This window comes from Typopeltis vanoorti, chromosome 10 (genome assembly GCF_054136105.1).
Source record: "Typopeltis vanoorti isolate ZY-2024b chromosome 10, IOZ_Tvanoo_1.0, whole genome shotgun sequence".
Classification (NCBI taxonomy): Eukaryota; Metazoa; Arthropoda; class Arachnida; order Uropygi; family Thelyphonidae; genus Typopeltis; species Typopeltis vanoorti.
This window is the reverse complement of record NC_143558.1, coordinates 62,005,002-62,021,054: the sequence shown is the minus strand read 5'-3', so window position 1 is coordinate 62,021,054 and position 16,053 is coordinate 62,005,002. Positions and strand designations below refer to the sequence as shown.

General features: G+C 34.2%; 1 protein-coding gene across 1 annotated transcript in view; it reads left to right on the top strand.

Annotated features, from left to right (window-relative positions):
- The window catches only part of LOC150102458 (V-type proton ATPase subunit D-like), a 131,126-nt gene extending 121,995 nt beyond the window's left edge, over positions 1-9,131 (top strand). The window contains exon 7 of the mRNA XM_090399750.1: positions 8,479-9,131. Coding sequence (XP_090255876.1) covers positions 8,479-8,620 — 142 coding nt within the window. The 3' untranslated portion in view covers positions 8,621-9,131. The remainder of the gene's footprint in view (positions 1-8,478) is intronic.
- Positions 9,132-16,053: the final 6,922 nt, after the last annotated feature.

Genomic DNA, 16,053 nt, shown 5'->3' with positions numbered 1-16,053 from the left:
AGAAATGGTAAGGTTTTTCATTCTGTGAAACATACTGGTTGAGAATCAATGCTTGACAGACATAATACATTGGCCTGAAAGCCTTAATTGCTTTGGCCATAGTTCCAGGTTAAAGTTATTTGGTGATCTCCTACCATTATGGTGACAAAATGGTTTATTACTATCCTGTTTATCACATTATTTCCCAGCAGAAATAATTTGATAGACAAATTATTTCTGCTGGGAAATAATATGTTTTCGAGACATTCACTTTGTTTGCATTCAACAGAAATATTCCTTTTCATATGCTAGTTTCCATTGATTATTTAATTTTGCTTTTCACACTGTACCTTCCGCTTTTCTAATCAGCATCTCATATTGTTTCAGCACCTGATCATTATTTTCTCTCTTACTTGTCTCCACGCCTTTGCAATTCTTGCCTTAATACTGCTTTAATAACTAAATTCAAATAAGTGCTGAAGAGAAATGGACATTATTTGCACTCTATCTTTCACTTCATGAGATGCTGACTGATGTTCTATGCTCTGTCTCCACTGAGCACTTATCCAATCAAGACTAGATTATAAGTCTAAGTCTACACTTCTGCCCAAGAAAGTATGCTGCAGTAGTTAGATATGTCGACCACCAAGCAATCAGAATTGCAGCTGGAGCATTCTGGATATCATCTGTTCCTGGTTTTTATGTCAAAGTATATGAAGCACTATCTCGTTTCAAATGATAGAACTATTTATGCAATATTCAACCAAAATAAAATCTCTGCCAGGTCATCCCACATGGATAAATATTTTTTGTCCATATTGGGAAAGCTTATATAATACACAATAGACTATACATTGGATTTTGTAAACCCCTAGGTGAGCCAGGTATGGAAGAGGATCTCTGGAAAAGCTAAGAAAATTTCTTAATTTTGTTAAGAAATTTACAAGAATTTAATTAAGAAACCACCTTTATTACGAGTTGTCCCGGCATGTACCACCTGTTGGCTTACACTTGGACTCACTGAACTTTTATAGTTTTCTATATTCAGCATGAAACTCTTTTTACACCTGACATAGGGGAAACAGGACACACTATCCCAATCAGAAAAGACGAATACAAACGACACATTAAATACCTCCACTATGGTAAAACAGGCCTATCAGACCATGCACTCCAAACATGCCACAGAATTGATTGGAAAGGCACTAAGTCCCTATCAAAACCAGGTTTCGAGAGAAAATTCAAAGAAGCTTATGAAATGCTAAAACAATATCCAAACCTGAACAAAAATGACAGATTAATCATTCTGAGAATATGGAGGACCCATCTGCAACCTTTATAGCAACCAGAACAAGACCAGAAGAAAATTTCAATATGAGAGGACTTTAGAATTCTGTCATGTTGTACCATCATTTTGCATTTTGACCATACTACCTGAGATTAGCAGAATATCAGGTGGTATGGTCACTTAAACAGAATGGGCAAGGAAAGATTAGCAAAACAAGTGTTATCTGCCAGGTTGGCAGGAAAACGACCCAGAGGACGACCAAGATGTAGGTGGATTGATATGGTAAAAAGTGCCTGAGATGATAGAAATATAAGATCTGATAATGTTGGAGTCTGGCCAAACAATAAAAACATCATCGACGTAACGGTACCAAAGGGATGGTCGAGGATGAATGGATGAGAACATAGTATTTTCGAATTGTTTCAAATAGTAGTTTGCCAAAGGTGGAGACAGAGGGCTACCCATGGCTATTTGAAACAATTTGAAGATACTATGTTCTCATCCATTCATCCTCAACCATCCCTTTGGTATCGTTACGTCTATGATATTTTTGTTGTTTGGCCACACACTGAAGATGAAATTTCCACTTTTCTACAATGGATAAATAACCTTCACCCACGCATCCAATTCACTATGGAAAAAGAAAACTCTGGTACTTTACCATTTTTGGACATCCTCCTTACTAGAACATCTTCTGGTACCTTATCTACAAGCGTCTTTCAAAAACCCACTTTTACTGGCAGATACATTCACAAAAAGTCTGTGCATCACATATCCCAAAAATTTGGCATTCTTAAATCTCTAATTCATACAGCACATAAAGTTTGCTCTTCCCCAATAATCTTACAACAAGAACTTTCCATCATTAAAAAGTTAATGGAATCAAATGATTACAACTCCAATCAAATCCAACAGATACTTGACTCTTATGTTCAAACACCTACAGTTTCTTCAACAGTCCGCAGAGTTCCTATTCCGTACATTCCAGGAATTCTGATTCCAACATATATTCCTATCAACAAAATTTCTTCTTTATTACCTTCTACAAAGGATAAACTGTCTTCTCTATCTTTGGCGGGCATTTACCAATACCTTGCGAATGTGATGTCTCTTATTTTGGACAAACTGGCTGTTCTTTGGAAAAAAGAATAAAAGAACATCAATATTATATTGATTATAACAAACCTCTGAAGTCTGGTCTGGCGCAGCACAGTATTGACTCTACTCATAGTGTCCAGTGGGATAAAGCAGTTCTCCTCCATAGATGCAGATTCAAATATGAATGCTTATTCAAAGAAAGTTGTGAAACTATCTTACACTGACCGAATTTAAATAGAAATGACTGTATGTCTCTCTCCCAAAGATCTGGGAGACTTTTATCTTATGTAAAAAACCATTTATCTCAATAGATTAAATTTGTTATTTCTATTATTTCCTAGCACACAGTAACAATTGTATTTTAAATAGGTGATCCACCGAACGTTTGCCTGCATTCCATTCCTATTACTGTTACAGACACTGAAGATGTACTATTAATTTTAGTATGAAATATCTGTCTTTTTACTAATTAAAGATTTCACTGTGGTTTTTATGTGTTACTTTATTATTTAATGTATTTTTAAGCAAATCATAATTCTAATTGGAGGTAAGAATTCTTTAAAATGGCAAATATAAGTCAGAATTACAAAATATTTCAGCTTACAGATCACATTGGTAATTGGCCTGTTCCTGGATATGTTGTGAAAGTTGCTTTATGTACCTGTTGCAAAATGTGTAAAACTGAAGAAATGAAAAGAAAACTCAGCTGATAAGTGTAAACTCCAAATGGACATCAGTAGAGTGAGTTCAAGATTGGTACCAACTGTAAAGAAATGGAACTAGTGGAAGAATTGGATAAGTACTAGATTGGCATAATAGGCATTACTGTCAGGAATCCTTTTTTCCCCGACAGTTTTCTGAACAAGGATTTATTATAAAATTAAAGATAACTGAGATAAAGAACCAATATGCTTCACTTCAGCGAAGTAAATTTATTCAAATTAAGTGGATATTGAACTCAACATTATTTCTTAGCCGAATAAGAAACTCAAAGATAGAAAATCTATCTAAGTGTTTCATGCTGAATATAGAAAACTATAAAAGTTCGGTGAGACCAAGTGTAAGCCAACAGGTGGTACATGCTGGGACAACTCGTAGTAAAGGTGGAGTAAGATCTGATCACTGTCCTTAGTATTTTCCCATAATGTAAAACATAACTCCTAGGAGATGTATGCTCTTATACATTATGGGAGAAGGTCGCAACCCAGACTGGTTTCGATCTTTTTTTGATTGCAATTGGTAATTGGGTAGTTAGATAATTTATTAAATAGTTTTAGATAATTTATTAGTGCACCTTTTCTTTACTGTACGAGTCACCAAAAGGTGCACTAATAAATTACTGAGATAAAGAGCCAATAGGCTTCACTTCGGCAAAGTAAATATCCACTTAATTTGAATAAATTTACTTTGCTGAAGTGAAGCCTATTGGCTCTTTATCTCAGTAATTTATTAGTGCACCTTTTGGTGACTCGTACAGTAAAGAAATTAGCTTTGTATTTACATTTGCAACCTCAGTATTTACATCTTGGTCTACCAACTCACTGACGAGATCTCAAAAAAGATTGAAACCGGTCTGGGTAGTGACCTTCTTCCATAATGTATAAGAGCATACATCTCCTAGGAGTTATGTTTTACATTATGGGAAAATACTAAGGAGAGTGATCGGAGCTTACTCCACCTTTACTACGAGTTGTCCCAGCATGTACCACCTGTTGGTGTACGCTTGGACTCGCCGAACTTTTATAGTTTTCTATATTCGACACGAAACTCTTAGAATTAATCATCATCAACATCAAATTCCTGCCATGTACCCACCAAGGGGTGTACAGTACAGGATAGGATAGTACTACATGAAAAATTTACATCATTACTAACTTCCTATCTACAATTTTCCTCCAAATCAGTCTGTTACTTGTCAAGACTCCAACATTACCAGAACTTATATTTCTATCATCTAAGGCACTTTGTACCGTATCAATCCACCTATATCTTGGTCTTCCTCTGGGTCGTTTTCCTGCCAACTTGGCAGAGAACACTTGTTTTGCTAATCTTTCCTCACCCATTCTGTTTGAGTGACCATACCACCTGAGATTAGCTAACGCATTCCTGGATGCTGACAATGTCAAGTTCTTTCCTAATATTCTCGTTTTTAATATGATATTGCCATTGATGCCATCTCTAATTTTTCTCAGGACTCTCATATCTGCGGTCTCTAGTCTTTGGTCAAGTGTTTTACTTCTGACCCAGCTCTCAGATCCATAAGTTAAAACTGGTTTGAACACTGTCTTGTATACAGCTAATTTAGTGTTCCAGCTAATTTCTCTCTTATTCCATATGAATTTATTCAGTTGACTTCCAACCATACCAGCTTTATTGATTCTGTTGTCTATTTCCATATTTAATTTACCATCTTCACTAAAAATCGTGCCTAAGTAGCTGAAATGTTTTACTTATTCCACAGGTTCTCCATTCACAATACAGTTGACATTTTCAATGATTCTGCCTATTTTCATTGTCTTTGTAGTGCTGACCTTCATACCATATCTATTACAATAGTTATTCAATTTAGTCAAAGAATCGTGCAGACTTGTAGTGGATTTATTTAGAAGTATATAATATCATCCGCATAAAGCAAAGAGCTGACATTAATATCTCCAATTTTGATATCATGTTTAATACCACTTTCCTTCATAATGTGATCCATATAGATAATGAATAACAGAGGGGATAATGTACATCCTTGTCTCACACCAGATTTAACATTAAACCATCTTCCTGTACTTCCTTGAATTCTAATTGCTGACTTACAACTCAAATAAAGACAAAGTATTGCTTGATATAATATCCAATTGACACCATATAACTGTAGCGTATTGAATAGCTTCTCTCTTGGAACCTTGTCATATGCCTTTTCCACATCAACAAAACTTAAATACAGATCTTTGTTATATTCCCATGATTTCTCCACTATTTGTCGTAAAGTGAAGATCTAATCCTGACAGCCTCTATTTGACCTGAATCCAGCTTGTTCTTCACCAAGCTTTTCTTCCAAAATTCTTCTCAACCGTTTCTCAAGTATACTTGCATAGATCTTGCCAGGAACACTCAGTAGGGAAATACCTCTGTAATTCTCGCATGCAGTTTTATTTCCCTTTTTATATGTGGGTACTATGAGAGCTCTACTCCAATCATCGGGAATTCGTCCCTCTGTCCAGGCTTTCTGAACTATGCAGTGCAGCCACTGTAAGACTTTTATACCACCATACTTCAGCATTTCTGGTCAAATATCATTTACTCCTGCTGCCTTTCCACATTTCAAGCCTTTGATGGCTTTTTCTACTTCAAGTATGGATATGTATTCCTGACTGCATGCCTGGTCAGTGTTTTTTAATCACTGTGCTGTCATCACTGCTTGCTTCATTTAGCAAATTTTCAAAGTAATTACTCCATACTTCAAGGATATCTTTTTCTCCCATTTTCATTTCACCTTTATCATCTCTAACTCCTATTACAGCACTCTTTCCTCCATTCCTAACTTCTTCAACAATCTCCAGAATATTTTTGCCACCTTCTATATATATTTATTTTCTATGTTCTTGCCAAAGTCCTCCCATGACTTTTGTTTAGCTAGTTTTACATACTGTTTAGCTTTCTTACAATTGTCTCTGTATTCTCTAAGAGCACAAGCTGACTTATTTGCCAGGAACTTGTGATATGGTTTCTTCTTTTCCTCCACTGCCTCTTTAACTTCTTGTGTCCACCATGGAGTTCTAATTTTTCTATCCTTTTAGACAACTTCACCACATGCCTCTCTAGCTGAATCAATCATGGTTTTCTTCAAGACTTGCCACTGAATCTTCAATGTTTGGTTCCTGTTCTCAAACTCTTTCATTTTTCCTTCAATAATCTTTGTGTATTTTAGTCTACAGTTCACATATGAGAGCTGCTCAACTTTTATTCGCTTTAAAACTTTCTTACATGTCATTCTTTTCAATATGAAATTCAATTTTATCCTGCTTAAGACTAAATAGTGATCACTTCCAATTTCAAATCCTCTGTACATGCTGGTGTCCTACACCAGGGAGAAAACGTCACTATCAACAATAACATAGTCAATGAGACTTTTCTTATTCCTTGCCTCTTCTCTCCATGTGAATTTGTGCACATTTTTATGTTGGAACATGGTGTTAGTAATAACCAGTCCATGTCCTGAACAGAAATCCAACAGGTATTTGCCATTATTATTAGCTTTGCTCTTTTCTCCAAATTTTCCCAAAATATTTTTGTATGTCTGACAATCACTTCCTACTCTGCTATTTAGATCCCCAACAAGGACCAACTTTTCCTTTTTCATTGTGTCAGTAGCTTTCTCTGGAGCCTCAAAAATTCCTCTACTTCTACCTTAGTAGAACCTTCTGTTCAACTCATAGGCACAAATAAGTCTCATTGTCCAGTTCCCCATTCTGAAATTTGCCCAAATCACTCTACTTGACACTTTCATTTGAATTAATTGATAACTTTAATATTAATGGAGACAGTGTGTGTGTGTAAGGTTACTTTTCAGTCCACCTCCTCTCCATACAAATAGTGAAAGAAGCCACATTTCCTTACCATATATCAGCTCTGTTTCGTCAAAATTGGCCAGTCTTAAAAATCTTAAGAAATATAACATGCGGACTTCATTCACTCCTCTTCTGAAAGATGTTGCACTACTTACCCAGGTAAGATAGTACAACACTATATTCAGTCCTGAAGATATTTTCAGGTGCAAACTTTGTTTGCTCTCACTGGGATAAAAGGATTAAAGTAAATTTATTATACCTCTTCTGAAACTTCGTTCCTGCCAAGTAGGCCCAAACAAAGACATGACAACCTTAAATATCCCGGCGTTTACCGAATTTGGTGCATCTGCGATAAACCTGATTTTGGCCAGAAGGAGAAATCCATCGAATTACATCTTGAAGAACATAAAGGAGACATCACGTACGGCAGAAGAAGCGATAGTGCTTTGTCGAACCATGTTCTGAATTCTGCTAATACTAATGAGGAAAACCTCATTCATCCAGTCTTATGGGACAAATCTGAAAATATCTTTCGCTACTTGGACTAGAAAGAAGAATTGTGGAATCGAAAGAAATAGTCCTTAATGAAATACATCTTAACCTCAACTATAATCTCTCGGACTGCCATTATGCTGCCATCCACATGATTTTGAACGCATGCACACTCCCAACAATGAGGAGATAGAGAGAATAGCTTCATATGTTCATACACCAATGTTTTAATGTTTAGACTTTTTACACCAATGCTTTGTGATGTTTAGACTATTTTATTCTTTCTCAATTTTTTTGTTTTCTCTCTTATTGTGTACCCGAAGAAGTCTTCTTGATGATGAAACTAGTTGTGTGCTGAATTAAAAACAGTATTTTACACCTGTCTCTCTGTTTACAGTCATTTAATGTTTTTTTGTTTTTTTTAAATAATTGAAGTATTAGGATCTGAACAGAGGAAACAAAGTTCCTCTGACAAACCTAACATTTTATTTGTTTGAAGTTGATAATTAACTGATTGTTCAGTTTGAAATAGAGAAAGTGATTAATGAAAATAAATTTGATTTTCCATTTAGTAATGTTTTTATCCAGTATCATGAACCTGAACAGTCCAGCCTAGTAGAACATACTATCTCACCAAAACATAGGGTTTTTTGGTTATCCTCTTTATCAGAAATATTACTGTATCAATCTTGTGTAACCTTATCTTATATCAGAAATATTACTGTATCAATCTTGTGTAACCTTATCTTATTTAATTAGGAATTTACTGACCATATGTAGTCTAGTGGTTAGGGGAAAAGGGATGGATGAGATTGAGACATAAGTTGGTAAGGAGTTATTACCACATTAATGTAGAAAATGAGATGTATCATAGAATTGGGGGAAGAAAAAGAGGCTAAGTAAGGACAGCATGAGCATGGAGAGTGGTATGCGATTGGAATGTATTGTCTGAGTGTGTGGTAAGTGCAGAGGCCTTGCACAATGAGTCTTTTTGCTCCATGGAAGTCTAATGATAATTAAAATTTTTCATAGTTTTTTTTTTTTTTTTTTTGTCCTTAGGTTGAAAAAAATACAAGAAAAGAAAAAACAGTTGAAGGAAAAGCAAGAACAAAAGAAAGCTGAACTGCGGGCCTCTGGGATTGAAGTGGATGCTGTACCAAATCTCCTGGATGAGGAATCTGATGAAGATATATTATTTTAATATATAGTTTTTTTTTGTTAATACTCAGAGATGGAATCATTATAGGAAATTATTATCTGTAAAATAAACATTAATTACTGATGAGATCAGTGTGGTATGTTGAATAGTCACTGTATATAAATTTATTAATATTTGTTTAAGTCATGTATATTTAAATTATTTGTCAGTAGTTTTCAGTAGATGACTGAAGATTATCTTTTCTTATCTAGAGGATAACAGTGCTCATAAATGGAAATTTGCAGTACTATGTTCATTTTTTTTTTTAGGTTGAGCATAAGAACCACTTTTATTAAGAGGAATATGTTTTCAACTTATTTTATAAGTTTATTGTAAATTTAGAACTGCCAGATAATTAAATGCTAGGCCCATGAAAAGTATAACTTCTAATCAGATTATGTTTTATCATTATAATATTTGAGAGAAAAAAACTTGGCATATATTTATATCAGATTTATTACTAGGTGTCTCTAAGTATCTTGATAAATAAATGTTATAATTGATTTTTAGATAATGAATATTTGTTTCATTTCATGGGATAGAATTACATTACTTCTAAGTTAGAATTTTATTTTCTTCTTTGAATAATTGAGTTATTCAGTGTCTCTTAAGACAAGTACTACTATGAATCACTGATTACTCTTATTACAAGAATCATTAGGGCCCAAATAATTTGTAACTCCATTTCTGAATTGAGTATTATCAATCGCCATTTTTATTTAACACGTATTCAATAGTATACAGCCTAAGCTGAGCATTGAAAATAGTGCAAATGACCAAATAAATAATGAAACCACTATTTTTCTTCCTTTTCTCTTCCACTGACTTTCATCAAATTTGGAATATAACTGTTTCTTACTTTGCTGAAACTCCCCTGACAAATCCAGCCTTATCAAAATAAAGTGAAAAGAGGGAACGATTGCTTTCTCCACATATCATTCAGCTGATTCTAGACTAATTATTCCTTCTATTGTTTATCCACCCATGAAAATTTCAGACAAAAAAGAAAAAAATAAAGTAGGGGCCTCACAATGATCAAATTTGGCATGTACAGTAGTTATTTCTCCTGTTACTCAAGTCCTGTGGAAAATTCAGTCTAATTAGACTAAAATGATGTTGGGTGCAGAGATGGCTTCCTTCTTATATACACAACCCATCATCTATTGACATTAACCAAAATGGAGAGAATTCATGAAGAAGAATATTTGGTTGTAATTACAGCCAAAGTAAGTAAAGTTTCAGGCTGATATAACATTTGTTGATAGCACATGTTGTTTTGATCAGTTTTGCAGGATGAAAAAAAATGTCTGCGAGGAAACTGCTGCCTCCATGTAAGACTGACTATTTCACCCTTCATTTGAAAAAGAAGAAAAATGCCACAGACGTTTTAGGTTACACCATTCAACTGATTTACCAATTTATTCCTCGAATGTTTTACATACTTTATCTAAAGGGGAAAGGGCATCTCATAGGTAAATGAGCAAATTACTGAGAAAGCAGGTTAGCTGCAGTTTAGAAGCAGCAGTTACTTTGACATCATTGGATATCAATTCCCCTCTGTGCTACATGCTGTACTCTTAACACCAGAACAAATTATTGAAAATATCAGTAAAGTAGTATCTTCTAAATTGCAGCCCACTTTCTGCATCTTCAGTACTTAGTTCACTTTTATGAGTTATTTTTTGAGTTTTGCACAAAGCCTCTTTAGAGATGTTCATACAACATGTTGTAAAGTCATCATTAATTTCCTGATATGTATCCTCAAGGAATGTTCAGGCTTTTATACTAAGTTGTCAAGTTTCTCATTTAATCATTTATTAATCGGTAAAAAAGAAAAATATTTCAGTAATTATTTCAGTTCCTTTTGAAATGAAAAATACTGGCATGACTTCATTTCTCCTTTTTTAAGATGTAAAATAGACTATTCACTTGTTGAGAACCCGCCCCCTTAGTTTTTGCAACTGGTAAAAATTTTCCATTATGAATATATGAAATGCTGTACCATAGAAGCAAGGCACTCCGAATGTTATATCCTTCTATCCATGGTTGCTGACTAACAAATTACAACCACAAATAAAACATTTAATTAATATGGATGAGTTCTAATAACTGAATCAACATTTTTTTTTATCCAATGAGTGAGTTTTGTGCCACAAAATATAGCATACATTTTTTCATATTAAAAAAAAAAGGCACTGTGGGTGGATCAGATGCAAGCCTACAGTTAAAGCGTACTGTTGTAATTTACCGTGCAGTACATGTTTAAGCCCTTAGAAATATCTGAAAAGAAGAAAATTAGTTAGAGAATACAAAATCTTTAAAGAAGTTTAAAAGTATTAACATTTATTTAGAAGAGAAGCATGAAATTTTTAGCCTTCAGGAATCAGAAATGAAAGTGTTGAAATCTGTTCTATGTTCCATTGAACTTCAAGGCAAATAGAAATTATGCCGGACATGTAAAGTGACTTCTCATCTGTCTCTTTTTTGAGAAAAGAAAAAATTATTTTTGTAGAATGTTTTGCCATTGTGTTTGCTCTCCTTTTCTCTGATGCTATCACCAGATCAGCATTCTGAACTTCTGATTTCACTGCATTATTTTGAGAAAAGAAAAAAAATATTTTTGTAGAATGTTTTGCCTGTTTGCTCTCCTTTTCTCTGATGCTATCACCAGATCAGCATTCTGAACTTCTGATTTCACTGCATTATATGTAATAATCTCTTATCTTCATTATCAGCCATTTTGCCACTGTTGAACAAAGACCTCTCCCAACGTCTCCATTCAGACATCTTGAGCTTTTTCTGCTACTGAGTTCCAACCATCTCTTTAATCTCATTCTTCCCTTATTAGGGAAGAATGAGATTAAAGAGATGGTTGGAACTCACATGGTCTTCTGTAGCTCTTTCCATCTTTGGGAAATCATTCAGATAAACTTTGTCCATTTTCGACTGTTACTTCTTGCAACATGACCTGTGCATTGCTATTCAGTAGGGGTAGTACCTCTGCTTACTCAGCAGTCGCATCAAATTACTTAGTGCCTGAGTGGAATTAGTCCCCACTGCTCATGTAACTCTCACTTATGGCTTCAAGTAGCTGGTACGATGCACCAGCGGCCACACCCTGGGACCGTACCTCAACTGGCATGCAAAACTAAGTGAGGGTATTAGCATTTTATGCTGTAGTGAAGGAGAGTATCTCCTCCTTGTTGCACTTGAAGGCTGGAATGGCAAAGTTAGCAGATGACCAAAATTTAATTTGACAATGAAGGCATGACAGCAAACTATGTGACATAGTCTGGGCACACTCCAAGACAAAACAGATGTGGCCAGTCACTGTGGAAGAGACTAGAATCTCACCACGTAATTTTCCATAGTAAACCATGAAACAGAGAACCATGTCGGATTTAAGCAATAGAGACAAGGTTGGACCCTGGCGTATCTTTAATGGTAATACCAAGCAATGATTCACTTCTTTCTGGGTAGTCCTCAACTTGTTGGTCAATTTTTTTAATTAGAATCAGTGTTTTATTTCTATATATCATAACCAAATGTATACAATTGTCAAATATTTTTGAGTGCTTCTTAATGCTTTCCAAATGTCTTAACTTCCTGGTGTTTCATGTGTATCAGTATTTGGTTATCAGCTGTATGAATTCTATTTTCTCCATGTGACTTTTCTTCTTTCTGTAACACCCCCCCCCCCCCCAGTTTTGAAGTTTTCCACAATCACTATGCTAGTTTGCTTGCTGATTCATGCTGTCTACCTGCTTGCTTATAAGCCTATGGCTGTATTTCATCCTGTTGATCTCTAGCTCATACCAGATAATTTTGAATGTACTGTCTTCTTCATCCCTGTCTCCTCCTGCTGAGCTTCTACTCTCCATCTGTCTTTTCATCCTCCACTTTAGTCAATAGGCATGCCAAAAAAAAAAAGTAGACATTGAAAATGTCCAAATAAAAAAACTAGTAAAATTGACTATCTTCAGCAACAAAGAAAACATCTCTCAGCACTGTTCTGTTATGAACACCTTCAACATTGGAAGCGACCATCATGTAGTATGCAGAAGATTCAAATAAATTGCCAAAAAGAAAGAAGAAAAATATTTCTAAGATCAAAGCAAAACAGATGTACACATTTACATTTAAAAAAAAAAAAAATTCCAACATGAACTAAACAATAGATTTAAAAATCTTATTATATAGACAATGTTAATCTATCAGAAAGTAATATTGTTACCCAAAACCTTTTACAATGCTTACTGGAAATAGCTGGTACTATAATAGAACAAGACAAAATTTCTGAAGAAACAAGCAGATAACCCACAGAATAAAATTGAATACACTGAATTGTGCAAAACAAGCAGATAACCCACAGAATAAAATTGAATACACTGAATTGTGCAAAACAATCAGAAAACATATGAAAGAAGAAATAAATAAAATTCAACTGTAAATTCATACAACAAACAATTGACAACTGTAATCTCCAAAAAGCTGAATAGCAATAAACAAATGGTTGCAGTCAAATTATGAGATGGTACCATAACCAGAGATAGATATGCTATGGCAAAACAAATTGAATTTTACTCAGTATTATATTAGGATGAATCAAATGAAGACAACTACAAAATAACTGAAGTTCCACAGATTCTATCAGATAAAGTTATGTGGAGCATCCAAAACGTGCAAAATGGAAAAGATTCTTGAGGGTGGAGTTATAGGCGAGAAAATGATCTACAAGATTTTCCCAATGCTTAAAGAAAAATGATATACCAAGAATGTGGAAAAAGGCTACCCTAATTCTAATACACACAAAAAAAAAAAAAAGATGAAGTAGAAGACAATGAACTACAGATCCATCACACTCTACTATCGGTGGTTTACAAAGTCTTGGATTATAGGCTTTGTGCAATTCTAGACCTAACACAACTAAAAGAACAGGCAAGCTTTCAAAGTGGCTTTAGTACAATGACCATATTCAAGTTCTACAACATATTATTGAATGGTGTGATGAATGTCAACCACCATTATATCTTGGTTTTATTATGAGAAAGCCTTTGATTCATTAAAAGCTGGTGCAATACTTAAAGCATTATGAAACCAGCAGGTGGAAAAGCCATATGTCAGGACCATCAAATCAGCATATAGCACTACAATGATAGCATTTCATTTCAATGGAAACACAGAGGTATAAGACAAGGTGACACATCTCAAACTATTCACAGCATGCCTAGAAGAAATATTTAACTAATAAGGGAAGAAAAAAGTCAAAATAAATGGAAGATATTTATTTAAAGCCATTAAACTTTGCAAATGACAGTTCTTTATTTCAACTGTGCATGAATTACACACTAGTATCCATGAACTCCAAATTGCTAGCAAAACAGCTGGACTAAAGAAGACCAAGTTATGTTCAGTAGCTGTCCAACCAGAATTAATCAAAATCAGTAATGATGAAATTAAACAAGTAGATCATTCATATACAGCAATCCCTCAATTAATGCATCATTTTTTTCGATACCCAAATTTGATTAGCATGCCTATATATATCTCCTATATATATATATATATATCTTAAAAATAAATATTAGATTTTAAAAATTTTAGATTATACATTTTTTTATGGCTAACTATTTTAAAAAATCACTCACCAGGATGAAATAATTTAGTTACCGATTTGAAACATTTTAGTTATTTTTTAATGGCATACTACACTATTTCCATGTACGCCATGTTCCAAATTTGCCCCCAAAATTTATGTCATCTGCTTTACATAGCATTTTCCTGATCATATCACATGCAATGGTTTTCCATACTTTTTATTTTAAATTATTTTCCTAACCTTTAATCATTGAAAATGATTCGTAAAGTAATCTGATTGGAAGAAAAACTTGAAACAATAAAGAAAAATGAACAAGGTGAATCCAGAGCAAAGATAGGACAAGAAAGATGGAAAAAAAATAAGCAAAGATAGAAAAAAAAGAAACAGAATGCCCTCCAAACTATGTTAGTTCAATTCTTTGTTAAGAGGCAAAATAATAAAATTTATATTCTGAATATAATCTGAGATTGCTGTACTTAGAACAACATATCAATGGAACAAAATATCATGGATGATATATCATGATATATCAATGGAAAAAAAATAAGCAAAGATAGAAAAAAAAGAAACAGAATGCCCTCCAAACTATGTTAGTTCAATTCTTTGTTAAGAGGCAAAATAATAAAATTTATATTCTGAATATAATCTGAGATTGCTGTACTTAGAACAACATATCAATGGAACAAAATATCATGGATGAAATTAAAAGACATTCAGTGCTTGGGTAAAGCATTTGGAAAATTAGTCAAGATTCAAAAGCCAATTACCATTACCACTAAAAAGAAATTTTTAACCAAATGTATTCTTCCTATATTGGCATGTGGCTGTAAAACAGACTAAATACAAAAGAAAATTAAGAACACAATTTAATATGGAAAAAAGTATGCCTGGTATCACAAGACTAGATCACAAAAGATCTGTGTGGATAAGAAATCAGAGCAGATTAAAATATCTGAAGTGCAGTGGAATAGGCATATTGCTTGATAACAAGATCACAATGGACAAAAGTACTAGATTGAATTCCATGGGAGGAAAAATAACCACAACACTGACTCAAATCACAGTGGATTGATGGTATCAGATTTGCAGAAGTGACATGGGGAACGAAAGCCATTGACAGATACTTTTGGAATGATCTGCAAAGGCCTTCATCCAGCTGTGGATTGACAATGGCTGATGATAATTATATATTTCTTTTGAAGCACTTAAGCATGCAAGTGGACTTTGTCCATGTTGCTTTGTCTAGCCCAGGCAGTAGGCTACATTACTGGATGTGACTTGAACGCTGTCATAACTAGGTCTGGGAGTCCGATGTGCAGTATTTGATAACATGAGATACTAATCACGTGGGGGCATTAGCATATATAGTACAATGCTACAGTTTTTAGCTATTATGGTACCCTGTTTTAAAGAGCCCAGGACATGTTACCAATGTGCTGCCATTAATTTGATTTACCATAACAGTTGATTGAATTTATTTTTTCTTTCTTCTAATGAAAAAATGCAGACCAATAAGAGATTTTTAAAGACATTTCTGGTTGCTGTTTCAAGAGAGATAGATATTATGTGAGAAGGGAAAGCCTTTATTTGGGAAGTGCCAAATTATGTATGAATTGAACTTGTGTAGAATTGCTTTAAAAGGGAAGAGAACATGCTACTATTATTATGTTACTTTATCAATAAAAAGCCATAGCATAGGTAGGTTTTTGGTGCCCTTGGCAAATTTGAAGTTAAGTTCTTTTTCTCTCTCTCTTTCCCCTTAGTGTGGCAGTTTTGATAAGTCATAGAATATCCTGTCACTGGATGCCTTGGTGACTACTCTAATGCATAGCATTTC